Raw genomic sequence first — 17739 nt, forward strand, 5'->3', positions numbered from 1 at the left:
CCAACATTCTAGATTGATCAACTTTATACTTCAGCACTGTTATTCATTTTATGCTTGAAAGCAACGTCCCCGCCCTACCAATTTCAAAGAATTGCATACAATCTGACAGTCTTTTGACTCCTTGAATGTTCTGCACCAAAAGAGCAATCAGGATGTTTAGAGCAAAAACTGTGAAGTATGAATGCACCATCAGCCACTGTTGCTAAGACAACACCCCTTTACAAACATGATCACAGACAGCTTGTGCCATGTCATCACAATGCCTCCTCCAAATATCTCCAAACAGAATGCAAAAAGGCCAAACTACTACTACACTACCAGCCAATACAGCATTTGTGATATCATTGCTAAAAATACGAGATTAGCAAGCCATGAGTAGAGGACTTCAGCAAAAGCAATAATTTAGCTTGACACTGGGCACACCCACTGCGTGTGTGGAGAAAGACAAAAGTATGAGCGGAACCAGCAGCCAACCTTGTTGGGTGGAAAACAATGATTTTGCACAAAGCAATCTGCTCCACCTCAACGAGGGCATTGAAACTCATCAGGAGGGTGTCATCTGTCAAAGTCTGCACCGCTTGAAAACCCACCTGCATGATGACATCACGGTACCAAACAATCCAACTAAAGCTTCATAGTTAACCATCATTTCAATTGCTACAATATATAATAGTCTGAAAGTTCATAACAGTGTTATGTACAAGCAGTTCTTTCCAAGCATCGCTATGACAACTGGAGTGAACTTTTTGCTCTGTGTGAAGGTCAGCGAGATTTAAGCGGTTTTATGTTAGTGAAATCATTAGTGTTGAGGAGGCCTCCTGAAATGTGGTCAAACAGCAATCAGAACCCTTACCATGAGTCACTATTAAACAAGATTGTGGCTAAGCTGAGCTTTGAGCTGCTGCTGCATCATTTCACAGCAGGGATACTTCAACAGAGCCGCAAGCCCTTTACGTGAACAAAACAGAACAAAAAGCCTCCAGCTGAAAGCGACTGGTTGCTCTGGGATGTTCTCACACTCCATGAAGTAGGCTAAAAGGGCAACTAGATTTCCCCTTTGAAGCAGCTTTTGTGCAACCAAATTAAGTTGACTGAATAGATGTTCTTCACATTTTCCTGATCTCCTGCTACTTAAATTCTTGAACTGTCTCCAGCGACAAGCATTTTCCATTACATGTTTTATTTAGGGAGATCTAAATGGCTGTCCCTAAGTTTCCACAACTAGTTAAAATTCAAACCGTGGATCATCCAACCACTGACTCAGTTTTCCGAGGCAAAAAGTATATATATGATAAAACAATATCTCAACAGACTCAAACAGCAGCTTGTCAGGACAATGACAGAAAGGGTCAGAACACAGGTTAAAGTAGAAAATGGAGAGAAGGTAAAAAGCATAAAGAGATGGGGGATTGCTGATTTTGCCAGATGTTCTGTGAGCAGTCCACCACACTGCTCATTGTACTCACCACATCCCACCAACACTTCTGCTTTCTCACACCATCAACAGCAAGACGTTGATAAGTACTGTACTATATCATTTCAGGCAATATTAATTTTTAATGATCAAATTTACTCACAAGATTTCATCATTTTGAAATTCAAGGACGCCGTGGGTGTCTTCAAAGTCCTCTCCACCTCCCCGAGCAGTTCCCTCCACCGTCTTGTATGGCAGCATGACCACGCCGCGAGCTCCAGATGTTCTCAGCACCTTCACCTCCATGGTGCCGACACTTTCACTGACGTGGAAAACAGGCTCTTCAAATGTAAAGATACCAGCGTGGTCGTCATCAAATATGGTCACGGTTGCTGTAGCCGGCAAGCCGAGGCAGGCCACAGAGTCCACGTGGTTAGCTGATTCGCCCTCTTGCGGTTCTTCACCTTCTGGTGGCAACACTTTGACATTGGAAAGGTGAATGAGGAAGTTTTCATCTTCTTCAAAAATGTCGTCATCAATGATCCCCACGCGGATTTCCTTCATTGTCTCGCCGGATTTGAACACCACGACGCCCTCCGTGAACTCATAGTCAGAACCGGCGTTTGCGGTGCCGTCTTCCGTCCGGTACTCCACAGAAACAGTTTTGCCAAGGTCGCCGCCCCGCCTCACCACGTTCACAGCCACTGTGCCACAGTTCTCAAGACACTGGTAGGACCCAGGCTCAAAAAAAATCTTAGAGATAGGATCGTTATCATCATTCTCAGAGCGGACCTCGTGCATGCTGACAGCCTTTCGTGCTTGATCGGCAGCATGTTTTTTCAGGATGTTGCCAGCACCCGTCATCAGTCGGGTGGCCTGGCAACGGTAGAAAGCTCGGCTCTTCTGCTGCTGGCTCAGGACTTGATAGTTGGCAAGTTCAATGAGTTGTTCCACCTGGTAGGAAAAAAAACATGTTATGACACAAGTATTAAAAATATTGATTTATGTTATACATTAAAGCTGCTGTTCCCTTACTAGAATCCATAATTAGCAGCAAAATAATGTTGTATAAGCATCTTCAATTTGTAAATATCATAACGACCACATAGCAGCTGGGCCATGGCCATGGTCTTTCAAACAGATATAACCGTGACATTAGTACAACCATAAGTGAGCTAAATTATTGTGTTCAATAAATAGTTAAAATATATGTATGAATAAGGTTTTGTGTTGCAGAGGCAAGAGAATAGTAAATACAATTCCTTGTATTTCTCATACATTATTATTATTCTCAAATGTTTCTGTCGATATCCTGTGTGGGATTGTTCAAACTAGGATAGTTACATGTAGAATGATCAAAGATTTTACACATTTATATGGTTGTGTTTGCCACACATTTACAACACAAGGTTGTCTGGAATCAGAATATCCAAAACACACTTCAATCAAAACATAAAAAATAACTCATAGTCCATAGTCGTCTCCTCTCTGGCATCTACATCTATGAAAAAGCATTCATTGGTTGATTCACCTGTCTTTGAATTCATGCTCTACTCTTTATTTTAAACTCAAAAGGCAAAGTGCTTACACCAATTTGCCCTCTTGGCTTACTTCTTTTCTGTTTTTTCTTGATAGCTTAATAGAGCTTAGATTGTAATACATTGCACTCTAGTTGAAATGCAAGCAGACCAACATGTGGTTTTTAGGGTTTTTAGCAAACTCTAGTCTCAAAGAGACAATGTTAGTGGATGAGTCCAGATAAAACTATTCCTGACAGTGACCACATGAGCAAATTATTTCACAACACGCTGAGGTTTTATATGTAATCTAGAGTTTAACCATTTAAATAACTGCTTATGATAGAGTGGCATCCAATAGAAAAAGGTTAATTTGGTTCCTGTATTACGCCTAGGAAGCTTAAAAATTCCTACAGTTGCTACAATTGCTACAGATCTCACAATTTATAGTAAGTTGTTTGCGTCATTTAAAGTTGCAGCATTTGTTCAACCCGTTGAGAATGTGGTAACTTTTGTCATCCTCATTACTGAGTAGATAGAAAAAAAAATTCATAAAGGAAAACTTCACCAACCTCCTTGTCTGGGTGCTTCTGTTTAAGCTCCTTCAGGATCTTTGCCATGTCTCTACGGGTCTCCTCTTCATCCAGATCCTTCTCATCTATATCCATGCCCAGTGGACCATCCAGGAAGTCAACACCGTGAGAGTTCAACATCTTTCCATCCATCTCGATGTCCACCTTGAAATTTAAATGAGTAACAGTAATATTACTGCTACTGATCAACATCTTTGGAACAAAGACAAAGATTTTTTTCCCCCACTGTCAGAAGGCTTTTTTTAATGCTTTTATTGTGTAAAATTCTCCTGGGATTTTTAAAAAAGAAAGAAATCCACTATGAGATTGTAACATGCATTTAAACATAAGTAGTAATAGTATTTAGTATTATTACTAAAAAGAAGCATATTGACAGCTAGGCTAATTTGCATTATTTTATATTGAAATAAAGCATTAATCTTAAACCATAATCTATTTTTATCTATTCTTCTTCTACCCTAATGAAAATAATTATGAAGTTCATTTTTTAATTAAACACTTTTGATATTTCTACCAATATGTTACTAATAGCCTACATACTATTATCATCAAAACCTTTACATGCAGTAGCATCACAAACTGTGAATTAGGAAAAAGCACAGGAGTCACTGACTTACACAAACACCCTCTTGTTTTCCTAATGAAATTGTCATTTGCTGTGCTGCACTGCATCATCACTCAAAGCATCAGATAACAGTAAAAACAGGAAATTAAATGAAGAAAATATACCTAATGACATTTGTGCTGTTAGTGATTTCCGTGTTGCCATCTCTTAACCTTGATCATTACAGTCTGTTATTGCACATATGTGTTATAAATATGAGCAGTTATTGGCTCATTATAGTCTGTGACAACTATTACAACAATTGTTACAGATTGGATAGATTATAAATCTCTGCAACTAAAGCCATGCAAATTTATATAAAAAGCTTGACAATCAAGAAAAACAAATGAATTTTTGTAAAAAATATCAGTTTCTGCTTCCATGTAATTCTCCTTTTCTGTTTTATAATTGGTAAGGATATTTTTTCCTGGCATTTTTTACCCTAGCTCTCTTATCAGATTCTTGACATTTTGTTTGCACTTCTGTCACCAATCCTCTATGTGGCACACAGTTTTGAGACGTTAGTTTCCATCGATTTTAGAGTCTTTTGATTGACAGCTCAGTGACTTGCGCATTGCTCTGAGCAGCAGGCAAGAATCCTGTCATTATTCACCCTTATATTTTAGATATGTTAGTTTTTACTGTATGAAAGAAAGGTTCGTTCTTTGTGCCTTTTTTCAAATAAATAATAGCTACATGTAGCCCATGATCTACTTTGAACTGGCCTAGTCTTATTTGACATCATAATATTTCAATTAAAATAATGTTTCATTTCACTTGATTTTCATTTAAAAGCCAAGTATCTGCCCTACTTTTTTTCTTTTTTTTTACTTTTTTAACATTCAAACACAGCTATATATTGGGTAATTTTGAACTATTGATTGCATTAAAACTTGAATTAATCTTGGTAGAATAAATGCTACAATTGAAATAATGTTATTATTATTAACTATTAACTATATTATTATTGTTTTAAATTCCATTAATATTTTCATATATTGCTGCAATGAAGAAACTAGGAATAGTTTAAGTTTCATGATTGTACCAAGGCACTGACTTTTAAAGGCCGGTAAAAGGAATTTGCTTCAGAAAATGTGCAAATCTGTTTGCAAAATATTAAATAGCTTTTTAGAACTTTTAATGTTAATTTGCAATTCAACTTTCATACTTCAGTTTAATTCAAATGAGCCAGCGCTGTAACCTTGATGTAAAAAAAAGAGGACAATTCAGTGGAGTGAAGGCAAAAACTGCACACTGATTTAACACTGCTTTAATAAACTATAATGGAAAGATTTTTTTTTCATTGAAATTAATCATGTTAGTGGATATTACACAAACTGTACGAAAAAGCTGTTATTTCCTGTGACTTTACCTTTGAGGGGAGTGGTCTGTCGCCTTCGGTCTCAATGATCATTCCGCGCTGCTTTCCAGTGCGGTAGCGCTTGTACACATACTTATAAAACAGCAGGCGTCGATCAGCCACCCAGGCAAACACCACACAGACGGGGAAGAAGAGGAACGTGAGCAGACCCTCCCACACTTGCACGACCCCAGGAGAGATCACTGACAGGATCAGGTACAGCCAGATGTAGGCAAAGATACTCCAGGTGGCTGTGACGAAGAAGACTCGTAGATGCTTGACTTTCCTCGTCTCGCCATCAGGCACGACGTAGACGCAGATCCCGATGATGACAAACATGTTGAATGCTGCAGAACCAACTATAGTGGAAGGGCCCAGTGTGCCGGCATGAAACCCATGACCCACAACCTCGATGACGGACAGAAGGATTTCAGGAGCAGAGGAGCCCAGAGCCATGAGGGTGAGGTTGGAGACAGTCTCGTTCCAGATCCGAACAGTAGTTTTGGTTGTTTCTCCATTGGGCTTCTTAATGGTGATCTCTTTCTCTTGTGATGTGATGACCTCTATTGACGCCATGAAGCGGTCTGCAATGATTGAAACGCCAAGAAACATGTATGCCAGAGCCACAAAGTAAACTGTTGCCCGGGCAACCTTGTCGCCAAAAGATGGGTTCTGGGGTTCCCAAATAGGCAAGATCACCCCATTTGAACATTTTTCTGGTTTGCTGCATTCGCTTTTGTTTGTGGCAATCGCCAGAACGGACCCATCCAAGCTCGGCTCAGGGGGGGCGCCACCCAGCGAGGGGTGGAGCTTTAGGAGAAGAATCACCGCGACAACCGCCAGCCTCAGAGTAGGGGACAGGAAGGACGAGCGCTCCCAACAGCCCATGTTGATCAGATTGACAAGTGATGAGGATTTAAACCCTAAAAGAGAAGAAAAGAGAAAAAAGTTTGATTTTTAATAGACATAAACCAAAAAATAAAAGGATAATCGTGAAGGATTAAACTTGTTTTCTCTTTTTTAAATATTCCCTTAAAAAAAGACTGACTTTGAGAACTTAAAAATGTTGTATAACCAGTTAGGCAGTTCAGTTATTCAGGCTTCTGTAACTTTCCACAAAGACTAAAGCAGATCAGATTAGAGGGGAAAACAATTCTATTTATGTAAACTTTTAAGAGCCAGAAGGACAACACCAATGAAAATAGCAGCCCAGCTCACCTAAAAAATCAACCACATCATCGAAATAGGAAAACATGAAAGTATTTTTTAAGAGGCTGCATGTTCATTAAACCAAACTAAAGAATTGAGTCTCAGCTCAAGTCACCATTGAGAATTTCCTAAAAGTTAGCTCCAAATCTATTTACTTCCAAGCTTGCAAGAATACTTTCATGCTCCGAGTAAAATATTGAAACAAGATGTATCCTGTATTTCATCAGACTGTCGAACATTCAACACCCCCAGACACACACACGCGCACACAAACACCTAGGGACAATTTAGAGTGACCAATAAAACTATGAAGCATGTTTTTGGACTGTGGGAGGGTTAGAGTTTATTATGTTTTTCTGCAAAGCAAGGAAAAGCTGCACACTGATTGTTTTTAGACTGGAACTGGCCAGGTTTTAACTGGAAAGAAACAGAGACCAGAAAACATCTCTTTTTTCACAGGTCAAATGAAGACATCATGCAAAAACCAGTTTGTTGACTCTCATCTTTGTCCAGTGTGGAAGTTTTCAGTGCAAGACATCACTCATAACTAATTTCTGTTAACCAAAGTGTAAAGAAAATCAAAATAAAAGCAGCAACACAAGTTAAAAGATTTAATTTTTTCCGTTTTTTTTTTTTCTTTTTTCTTTTTACAATATGGACAGTTTTCTATAAACGGCAGTAAAACAGACAACACTTTGAACTCCAGCTGTTTACAACTCATAAAGATTTTATTGTCTGAAGGTGGCTATTTGCCTTAAATGCATTTCCAAGCACTTGATTTTACTTTAGGAGAAAGTGTCTTTCCCATTTCCATGTGCTTAAACTGCAGGTTTCTATCATTTAGTGCTGGTTCTCCAACTTTATCTCTTTAATGGTGACACAGAAAAACATAAAATTTGCTTTAGAAAATTGACAGATTTTACAACTACACAATTTAGCAGAACAGCAGTTTTTTAGGGAAAAACATTTAACTAATCCCTAAAAGTTACGTTTTGAGTCAAGATGATAACCAACCCTACAAATCCTATGCAGTTTTTTTGTGTTTCATCTTCGAGAAAAACTACATCGCCAAAAAAATGTAAAGTAGGAATTGGAATCATTACATAAATTTAGCATTGTGAGCGTAGTTAAAACCAAATTGTTTTCACTACAGTTACCAAAGCAATAAGCAAACCGCTCTACGCTGGGTCATTTCCCCACAGGGAATACAATCCATCTGTACTAGCTTTATGTGCTAATGAGTCTGGACTAGTATGCACAATGATTCAAGTCTGAAACAAACAAAAACTAGGTTTAGAATGCCATACTCACTAAAAATATATATTTGTCAGGAAAAAAAAAATCAAACACAGCAATGAAATCCATTTTTATTAACATACTTTAAACAACATTTTGGTGAGTTTTGTGGTTTAAAAAGACAAATAAATGTGATGGCTGGACTTGCAGCTTAACAAACTTGAAGAAATGTGCTTGACTTCAACAACAAAAATCAAATAAAATCATAAAAAACAATTATTGTTTAAATATAAAGAAAAACTTTAAAGTATGTTATAGAAGGCAAAATAAATTGAATAAACTATATATCATGAGACAGATTTCTGCAGTGTTTCACTTTAACATTTAGAAACGTTTTTGTTCCTTTATAGCTGGAGGAAAACTTTATCTAAAATTATGTTTCATTTTCAGACTTTGAAGTCTGCAGAAGTCAATTGTTTAAACTCGATCACTGTATTCTTTTCCTAATTAAAAAAATGTTTTGACTTACTTTTTGCCTTTCCTACAGCTCGTTTAGAGCAAAGTATCTCTGCCCTCGATGGCAAATTCAAAAATAATTCAACTCAAGATGTGTCACACACTGCCACTGCCAGACTGCAGTCAAATGTGTCAAAGCAGTTGGGAAACAGTTCCTAATGCAAAATAAATCCTAAATGAATGCAGCTGCATGTGTGTACTTGCCCATTGATGACGGAATGCAAACTTGTAACCAGTTAGACATAATGGGTAAAGACTTAACCACGATCTTAAAATCAATTCCTAAATAAAGCTATACATCAAAATGATTGGTAATGCAGACCTCATGTTGTGTTAACCAGATGCACAGCAGTGAATTTACATTTGCAAACAGAAAATAATCAATCAAAGGGTCCTAAAGCTCTAATCTGACAACAAATCACCTTTACATAAAATTATATAGAAATGTGAGTGACTTCACAGCATTAGAAATAAAGAGTCAGGTTTATGAAAGGGCTCGAGGTCGGAGATGCTCCCGGAGAGTCTGCATGATTCTGAAAGTGAGCTTCTTGAATTTTTTTTCAAAATGCATAACCAGAATATTTCCATGGCAACCAAAGCAGTCTACTATTAGAAACCCTGATTAGTATGCATTTTAAAACTAATGCTCATCGACATAAAAACCTTTTCTAAAGACTTTTACTTGAATTTCATGTATTTCAATTTTATCTCCCAATAAGAATGCCATTTTTTTAAGGGCTGCTCATTTTGACTGAAAAAAGCATTAATTAAAATGATTAAAAGGAATTCTCAAAAGTAAACCTGCCTGTAATAAAATAAAAGATTTTGTTTTCTAAAAAAACAATTTTCTTTTGTTTTGGCATTTTCTGGGTTCAATTTTATTCAATGATTTCTTCACACGTACAGATCCAGATGCAAAAAACAATGCATTACTCTTTCTGTACCTGCACTGAGCATATAGCAATTACATTTGAATTTTTAATAAAACGCAGGCAGCTCCTTTAATATGATCATTAAACTGTATGCATCTTCATCAAACTTGGATCTCCTGGTACTTTAATGCATATCACCAAAAACCATCTAAAAGAGGACTGAAATGAAGAAACTTCAACTTAGATTTATAAAATATATAGCCAGCACACACAAAGAAACTGACCAAAACAAGGGTTTATCCCTTAAGGCATAAACAAAAATCACAAAATATAAACTTCAGGAAACTAACTATGTGCAGCAATGAGACAAGCTGTTCCCTGAGTTGCAGTGTTGTCACATCCAAAAGTCTCTGAGGGCAAAAGCCCAAGGTGAGAAAATCAAGCCCAATTAGACCAAGATCTCACAAAGAAAGGCAAATATCCAACCTGATGTAGAGTCTACAAAAAAGGAACATGACTTTATGTGAAATTGAGTCATATGTCAGCATTCTCATCACTGGCTGTAATCCAATCTTTATATTTTAAAAAAGGCAAAAAGAAGTCTGGTGGTGGGAGTTATCAATGTGATACAGAGCACAAAGACATGTCTCAGCCTGCTGCTCTGATGATCAGTCACTCTGCAATGTCCAAATGCGCTTCAATGCAGGGAGCGGTGGAGATGGAAAGAGAACAAAGGCAGCAAGGGAGAAATCACACTAAAGTAGAGGGATGCAAATGTAGGAATCATTATGGCTGAAGGTGGGAGAAAAGAACCCACATAACAATCCTTCACCTCTGAATGAATTCAAACCTTAGGCACACTCCAGTGTGTGCCCTTGTGGAAACCCAGCATAAAAAAGAAACACATTTACAGCAGCCCCTGCTTACAACTCAGGAATAATGGTCCAAATGTTCCATCACAACAATGACTTGGAGCTATTTCAGCCCGATTCTGCACTGCAGCCATTTCTCAAGCCAAGATGTCTTCTCCTATTAAAGCACTTAAAGGACATTATCAAACAGTAACACTCATGCTCATATTGATGTCCCAGTGCCTGGCATGGTGTCTTTGCCTCTATTGACATTATCTGTATGAGTGTCAATCCGGAATCTAAAAAGGTGCAGGATGACGTGGGAAGACAGTGATGAGCAAACAATGGGAGAGAAAATCAATAGGAGCAGAGTGGTCAAATCACTTCCCTTAGCTCCTGTTCACTTGCCATTCAAAGGAAAGCTTTTTTCAAGGTAAACATTCAGCTCCACTGCTGTACGCTACAGGCCCAAGTGTTGGTTAAAAGAATTTAATCTAATAGAAATTATTTAGAACATTTCATAGAAACTTTTTCAGCTATGATATTGATCTTGTTTTTTAATATTTCCATTTTATTTATTTATTTCTGCTCAAACAGAATTAATTCTGAAACATGTTTATTCTGTCACAGTCAGCCAACTTCCAGAGAAAAAACTGATGCAAACCTTTCAGATTTACAAAATGTCCTGAAGCTGAAGAAGTTTTTTTGGACTAAAATTGGGCTAAACAATTCAATGTCAGGTCAAACTGGTCTCCTTGGGCAAGACACTAAACCCCATATTGCTCCTGGTGGTTATTGGTTGGAGTCTGTGTTAGGCAGCAGAGCCCCCACCAATGTGTGAATGTGTGTATGAATGGGTGAATGGGACTGACTGGAATGCACTTTGGGACTTATAAGAAGGCAATAAATTGTTTTATGAGTATACCTCATTTACAATTTTTGACAAGTTTTTAACTTACAAATAAATCTGCTTCTAGTAGAGATGCTCTGATAAATCAGTTGTGATAAACAGTTTTGATAAGATTGATAAAAAATGCTTAAAATAGGAGGTTGTCCTCAGTTTGTGTATCACAACTGAACCATTTTAGCCAAAAACTAAACCTATTTTGAGATAAATAAGGGCAAACTCTCATCAGTCAATCTGTATCGCCAATTGCTACACTTTTACGAACCTTATACCAGGGGTTAGCAACCTGCAGCTCCGGAGCCGCATGTGGCTCTTTCATTCCTGTGCTGCGACTCTCTGTGGTTTTGTAAAATAACTACTATGTTCTAAGATTGTCGTGGTACCTTTAACACAGTCAGGGTGTGCGAGCGGGAAGGAGGAAAGAAAGCAACGTGAACATGCAAAGGGGCCGTGTCTGTGAACGCGGACCAGAGTCTGTTATGGGATGGAAGGTTCTTCTAAAAAGACAGTACATGTTGAATGAGGTTGAATGAGAAGTGAAAAAAAGCCTCTTCGTGCAGAACCTTTCCGGGTCGTCTGTCGACCAGCTGTTGTATTTTTGTGAGCAGCTCTGAACCAGGAGCGGGTCGGAACCAGGCGAACTGTTCGTCGCAGGAGCGGCTCCCCTGTGCTGACGACAACTGTCGGCAAGCAGTAAACAGGAAAGGTTCATAAAAAGAATCGTAAAAAACAAAACAGAAAAAATTAACGGCCTGAGTATTAAGTTTAAAAGAAATTCTATATGTGGACATTTTCTAAGTTAAGTTCTATGTGACTATGGACCTGCGTCACCGCCACAACTCCCGCCGGTGAGTAATCCCAACAATGTTTCGACCCAGGTAGGACAACGATGAAGAATTTAGAGAAAATTGAAGTTCCTAAAGAAAACAGTACATTTAATAGCACCTGGGCAGATTTGTTTGCTTTCAACGACTTCACCAGTATTAATAATATGTAATGAGGAATTGGCAAACAACAAAGTCTCAAATGTGGCAAGACATCCCAGAATAATCATGCAGCTTTTGCCCAAAAACATACTGATCGAGATGAGAAAAAAAGTTGTTTGTTGACAAAAATCTATTGGAGGAGCAGATTAACTGCTATTTACCGATAATTACGACATATTTGCTATTTTTTTGGCCTCTTGGGAAATAGCTCTCATCAGAACCCATTAAATAACACAGGATACAAAAAAAGAACATCTCTTCACGAACTTTAAAAACGAGTGAAATTATGTCATTTACTGGAAACACTGGGTTTTCCAAAGGGTGTTGCGGCTCCCTGTGTTTTAATTTCTGCAGGAAACTGATCCAAATGGCTCTTTGAGTGGTAAAGGTTGCCAACCCCTGCCCTTTACAGAAGGTGATGGTATAAACTATTTCTACAAGGGGTGCATTTTTACAAAAGGCTTAAAGCTAAATGCACATTTGATTATTTCATCGTCTAGTAGATCACATGTGGTTTGAAATTTACGCTGTGACCTGACATTTACAGCAACTGACTGAAGCACAGGTTGTCACATAACTGACATGACAAAATCTCTTCACTATGTTTGATATATCAATGTGTACATATATATTTCTTTGATTGTTTGTCTCCTTTTCTTTGTTTCTTTGTTTTTGATTGTTTAAATTAAACCAATTCCTACAGTCTTGGAAATTTTTGTCCCAGCATGTTTAGCAATCATCCATCCCCTAATCCCTTTCAGAGCTAGGGGAATGCTGGAGCCTATCCTAACCACTAGTGGGCGAAGGCTGGGCATACCCTGCAGGGTTCGCCAGTTCATCACAGGGCTGTTTAGGAGTCAAACCCAATTCCAACTGCACCAGTCAATTGATCATGACCCAAAACAAAAAAGAAAAGGCAACAGAGGTTGCCACCTGTTTTAATGTCACAGCAGGTTTTTGATAGTAGACTGACAAGTTGACATTCACATCCTTAGGTCTGGCAACCAGTCAGCTTTATTGCTGCCGGCCAGCAGTGCTCTTCACTTAAAAAAAATTCTTGACTGCAGAAGGATGTTCTCTGTGATCTGGAAGTGTTTGACCAGCACAGTGGAGAGAACACACAGCTTCTTTGACTCTCTCTGGAGCATTTAGTCTTGAACACACAGCTTTGTTGTCAATGTTTTCTACCAAAAGCCTTATGTACAACAGGGAGGACCTCATGTGTTACAGCTGATGAGGGTCTTTTTGTCAAAATCCAATACGTCAAAATCTGCATAAAACCTGTCTAATAAAACTCTGTGACAATTTATTGAAGCTGGGAGATATAGAACGAGGAAAAACAGCACAACCCCACAATAGTTTTTGTAATTTTATGGTTTTAGTAGTGGGTTTGTTCAACATAAAGAAGACATGCTGGTGTTTTTTTTAGCTCGGTTTCTTATAATGTCTTGCATTTACCATTGAGAAAAAGAAACGTTTATTAAAGGCTTTATTTAATTTCGTCTTGAGGTTGATTTACTAATTTAAACTGAGAGTGTTTTGTTTAGCAGCCAATACCATTTGTATAAAGAAATAAATTAATTGCTTGCAGTATTCATAAGGTGCTCCCTTTTCATTTAGTAAAATTTTTTAGAAGCACTTAATGAAAAATATTGATGTATATTTCTAGTGAGACTGTTTTAATGATACTCAGTTGCTTCTCTTTCATATTTTTAATCATGTAAATCCATCATTATGCAGATTCACCTTTAAAAGTGGCAGAGATGTTTGACCCAAGGGTTGCTGGTTCAGATCTGGGTATCAAAGCTGGAACAGATGCCCAGAAGTGTTTGTGCCACTTTGATCAATTGTAGTGCATTTGACCCTAATGGGCTCCATGGAGCAACTCAAGATCTGTAGCTGTCCAGGCAGCTTTCATGTCCAAATGTTGAAATTATTACTATCACAGATAAAAAAGGTCAATAAGAAACCAAACAGGATTTACATATTTTAGTATCACTTGTCAAATTCTTTGACTACCATATGTCTTCAACTATTTAAGCAAAAGCGGCTTTGTGTTGTTATGCAACACTTTACTACAGTCATATAGTGTTGCATCTCTGTGCAAAGCCGATACGAAAAGCTGCTTTTCTTTGCATCAGAACCAGCTGATTCACGTTGATCACGTAAACAGTCGCTGATTTACAGTATGTCAAAGAGTGTGGATTATTTAGGTGTCATCCTCAGTGTTAAAGAGTTAAATATTGATACCTGTGTCTAAAGAATAACATCTGCACATCTGCCACTAACACTGACACTGACACTGAGTGTTGGTACAAAGCCCAAATGTGCTCCAGCTTTTCCTCTAACTGGCTAATAAGTTCATTCTTTTTTCTTACATATAAAAATATAGAGATCTATTCTGCATTTTAAATCTAATGCAGGTAGCTGCAACAATTAGAGAGAACTGATTTTATATCACTTTTCTAATTTCCCCCAATACAGTATTTTTTTTTGGACATAATTGTTTAAGCACTTGAAGTTCATATAGGTCAGTTTGGTCTAGTTTGGAAGGGCTTTTGTGCTGGGGTTATTATGCAATCTCCCATCCATCTGTACAGTCTGTGCTGAGGGTGACAACATAGGGATCGCACACAATCAACTTTATATAGTTGGTAAATGGTGGTGGATGGGGAGTCCACGGCAACCACACAAATACACAAGTCTTTTGCAGAAGAACTTTACCTTAAAGGTACTTATTGCCACACAACGTCAGCATAAAAGGCTTGATGACAAACAGCATGTGTGGTCAGCTTCCACTTTTATTCTCTTGTTTTGATTATTAGGGATTTAACATTAGTATTTGTGCATACTTATACTGTGACATTTTAACATTTACTATTTAAATATGTGAAAATAGATGATATATAGTCAGATTTAGAGGAGATTTGCATAATTGATGTGTGCCAGGATATTATGAGCCATTTTCCTCAGTATTGGCTGAACCAAACCTGTCCATGTTGTTGGACACGACTACTTGCTGTGAGCAGTAATCCCCTTTAGAGTGGTACGCATCTTGGATTTGCATAAAATGTGCCTTTATAGAAAGTTTTTTAGTAATAAAACGGAAGAAGTGTGTTAAAACAAGTGCACCTCAGAATGGTAACTAAACGTCGAGTAATCATGTAGGTGTTCAGAAAAATTACAGAAATAAAAAAAAAATTAGTGTTTGATTTCATCGTCCATCTTATCCGCCTACTCTGACTTCTTATGTAATGCCATAGCTTGCCACCATTGCACTGCAGTGACTATCATGCTAGAAAAGTTGTGTACATTGCATCGACTTTCAAAACAGTGAGTGACCCCCCCAAAAGATAAACCCACATTAAGGGAAAATACAGTTAATTTAGTACAGATTCTCAGAACATTGATGCTTAAGCATCACTACTGGAAACAAACACAAGAACCCTTAAATTTGTTTTTTCTTTAATTATTTTCCTGAATGAACATTTCATTCATTGTGTTTCAGACTTTCATGTGATGACTGTCAAACAAGGATTAAGATGAGCTGGAGAAGACAGGGCTGCAAATCCAAGCTCTTATTTGGTTTCACATGAAGCCCTTTCTGTGTCAACCCTGATTTAGTGACACCTTTAAAATCTGGCGTGTGTGCTTCTGTCATTAAACGGCTCAACATGTGACAGGCGATTGGGTTTTTACAGAGAAGAATATTGATGCGTAAAGTCCACTAAGGTATGCATTTTTATTTTTATGAATATTATTATTATTTCCGAGCATCTCGCTCATTACTTAAGACACTGCGGTTCTCTTCACCATCCCAATTGAACTGCACAGTTTGGCGCAAAGGATGAGGGGCCTGCAAAAAATGCGCAAATGTGTCGCCTTAATGCATGCTCCTTGCTTTGGACAGCCACAGGCGCTGCGCACCCTGGACAACTTTCCCACTCAATGCCAAAGAAACCGTAGGAGCGCGGTTATCTGGACGTGATCCGAATCTGTAAGTCACTCCTCTATAAATAGGTGAGGCTGCTCTTAAACATGCGAGGAGCAAAGTAGTAAAAGGGGAGCAGATCGGAAGGAAACAAGGGGGAAAGCCCCCGGAGCGTAAAACATCAGTCTCTCACTTTTTTTTAAACCTGCTGTTCAGGTTTTTGTTTTTCGAAAAAAATTGTGACTGCAGTTGAAAGCTCCCTCTGTGAACATCACAAAATCGTAAAATATGAAAAGCGCGCGCAGCGCGCCGGGCGAGGACTGCCTCCACAAACGCATCGGACGCCTGGTGCCTCCGGAGCTCCTTGGGGCTCCTAGATCAGAGAGTCTTCCTCACCCTGGCATCCCACTCAGCCCGCCTTCAGAACTTGCTTGCCCCAAACAATTCACGGATCCCCGCATTCATGGAGCACCCAGGAAGCCGCATCATGTCCTACCTTTATGATCGTGTCCTCGATCCACAGACGACCAGTCAGGAACAGCTCAAATCAGTGTTTTTCAGCTCTTCTTGTTGTGGTCCAAGCAGGCAGAAGGAGTGCCGGGAGGAGGAGGAGTGGTAGTCGAGGTAAAAGCCAGCAGTTTGGGAACGGTAATGGAGACGCAGGGAGGTCTTATACGCCAGCCAAGACGGCGTTTCCACCAACCGAGACGCACAAAGGGAGGGCAGAGTGGTCCGGATTCCCATGCACAGACAGTTTTTTATCTGCTATTATGCTCTGCCCTTGCCTACTCCTCTTTTCCATTAAGACCTGTGTGACCTGTATGATCGAATGACCGGAGCGGTGCTTCATCAGCAGACCCGCATTCGCTGGATCGAGGCGCGCAGCGCAGCGGACTTCTTCCTCATTCTTCCCTTGTGCCCTGTCCCCCCCTCGCTCCGCGCAGAGAAAGAGAGTGAGTGTGTGTGTGAGAGAGCAGGTCTCTCCTTTCGTCTGTTTCCCTCACACACACCAACCGAGGATCAACTCACCCTCTTCCTCCGACTCCACCCCTCCTTGAGCGCGCGTCTCCTTTGGTGCGTGTCCACTCACAAAACCCTCATCATCATACTTTACTTGTCTGCACACCTCTAACACCTTTTCTACAATGGAATGGTACCACAATGTCTCCATTCAACTACCCTGTTTATGGTGACTGGCAGAACTGAAGGTTGGTTAATGTGAAAATAAATATGATATATGGTTGGCATATATAAAGAAAGTTAGGCTTACATTTGCGTTTCCAAGTATTTCTTTATTCATATAGCTGTGAATCAGGAGCAGAAGAAAAGAAAAACGCTCCATACCGATGCATCCACTTGGAGACAATTAAATCCATGTATGTCTTTGTTTCCCTCATCCAAGCTGGCATCTGACTCAAAACTCCATGACTGCATTGTTCCAATATTGCTCGCCTTTTTTTGCTGCGCCAGTAATGTTAGGTTGGGGTTGTGAGGGGCTGTAAGCCTACGAGAGAGTACATACACAAAAGGAAAATGGGAAATGAAATGGGCTTACTCTGGGCTAATGATCAACTCAGAGGCGAAATTTGTGATGAAATACTGCTGCTCTGCTGAAACGGTCCTAAAAAAACTTTTTTTTTTTTGCCTAAAAACGTCAAACATAATTTCGAAAACACTTTGAACGCTTTTACAATAGATCAAAAGATGATTGGACTGGTATTTCAATGCCCTTTCTGCCCAAAG

At 39.0% G+C, this 17739-nt stretch overlaps 1 protein-coding gene across 2 annotated transcripts in view; it reads right to left on the reverse strand.

Moving 5' to 3' along the window:
• Window positions 1-17052, reverse strand: part of slc8a1b (solute carrier family 8 member 1b) — a 128445-nt gene extending 111393 nt beyond the window's left edge. Inside the window, exons 1-4 of one of the 2 annotated variants that reach the window (XM_011484260.4) lie at window positions 16493-17052; window positions 5501-6411; window positions 3504-3668; window positions 1578-2368 (exon numbers count right to left, since the gene is read on the reverse strand). In XM_011484260.4, the coding sequence (XP_011482562.1) occupies window positions 1578-2368; window positions 3504-3668; window positions 5501-6376 (1832 nt within the window). In that variant the 5' untranslated portion in view covers window positions 6377-6411; window positions 16493-17052. The remainder of the gene's footprint in view (window positions 1-1577; window positions 2369-3503; window positions 3669-5500; window positions 6412-16492) is intronic. The other variant, XM_011484261.4, reaches the window with a different exon arrangement.
• Window positions 17053-17739: the final 687 nt, after the last annotated feature.

The sequence above is a fragment of the Oryzias latipes genome, chromosome 15 (assembly GCF_053564925.1).
Source record: "Oryzias latipes strain Hd-rR chromosome 15, Olatipes_Hd-rR_3.1".
Classification (NCBI taxonomy): domain Eukaryota; kingdom Metazoa; phylum Chordata; class Actinopteri; order Beloniformes; family Adrianichthyidae; genus Oryzias; species Oryzias latipes.